Below are 744 nucleotides of genomic sequence, written 5' to 3' on the forward strand. Positions count from 1 at the left end.
CATTGCAGCAAAACTGACGAAGAAAATAATAAAGATCGTAGTCAAGGAAATTATAACGATGGCAACGACGCCAAAAACAGCTTACCATTATTAAAGAATAACAGTGCAGAAATTGCGCTTGGTGATGGTCGTAGCAGCAGCACCAGTACCAATAAACAGCGAGATGAGGTCTTGGCCACGACAGTACCTTTATGTCGAGAGACATCTTTAAAACCGGCCAGCAACGACAGCAGCGATACTCGATGGCTGTGGTCCATGACTTCCAAAGCTAAGGCTGATGACAGAGGCGACCTCCCGTTAGCCATTCAGCCAGGCTCACCAGCACAACAAAAGCAGCCACTTTGGTCCCTCACACATTCTTATGTTCGTGACACACGAGTCAACTCTGATGAGTATCGAATGCTATCGGCTGAATGCAGCATGATACGGGGCTCTAAAATTACTCGGCCACTGCGGAACCGCCGTTATCACCAGAGGCGCGAAGATGACTTTGTTTGGGGCCGACGGAGCTGTTTGAGGATCGTCCGTGTGGGGGAGGGAACACAAACAACGACAAACACTGGAAAACAAATGCAACAGCAACATTGATTCTTTTATCTTTTCTCCTTCGCCCCAACCTCATTCGCTCACTCCCTCCCTTTTCTATCTAAAAAATCATGCTTCTTCTTTTCTCGCTCTCGCATATAGCCACTGAAACATTTTATTCATGCATGTGGAGCATCACAACCTTGTACGCTCGTCATT

At 46.9% G+C, this 744-nt stretch overlaps 1 protein-coding gene across 1 annotated transcript; it reads left to right on the top strand.

The window, feature by feature from the left end:
- Nucleotides 1-324: 324 nt before the first annotated feature.
- On the top strand, nucleotides 325-519 carry BDB00DRAFT_747469 (uncharacterized protein; the record flags this gene model as incomplete). Its single annotated transcript, XM_053118564.1, has 1 exon — nucleotides 325-519. A coding segment is annotated over one exon (195 nt), but the record flags the coding sequence as incomplete, so codon positions are not given.
- Between the last annotated feature and the right edge of the window lie 225 nt (nucleotides 520-744).

This window comes from Zychaea mexicana (assembly GCF_025766255.1).
Source record: "Zychaea mexicana strain RSA 1403 chromosome Unknown BDB00scaffold_79, whole genome shotgun sequence".
Taxonomy (NCBI): domain Eukaryota; kingdom Fungi; phylum Mucoromycota; class Mucoromycetes; order Mucorales; family Lichtheimiaceae; genus Zychaea; species Zychaea mexicana.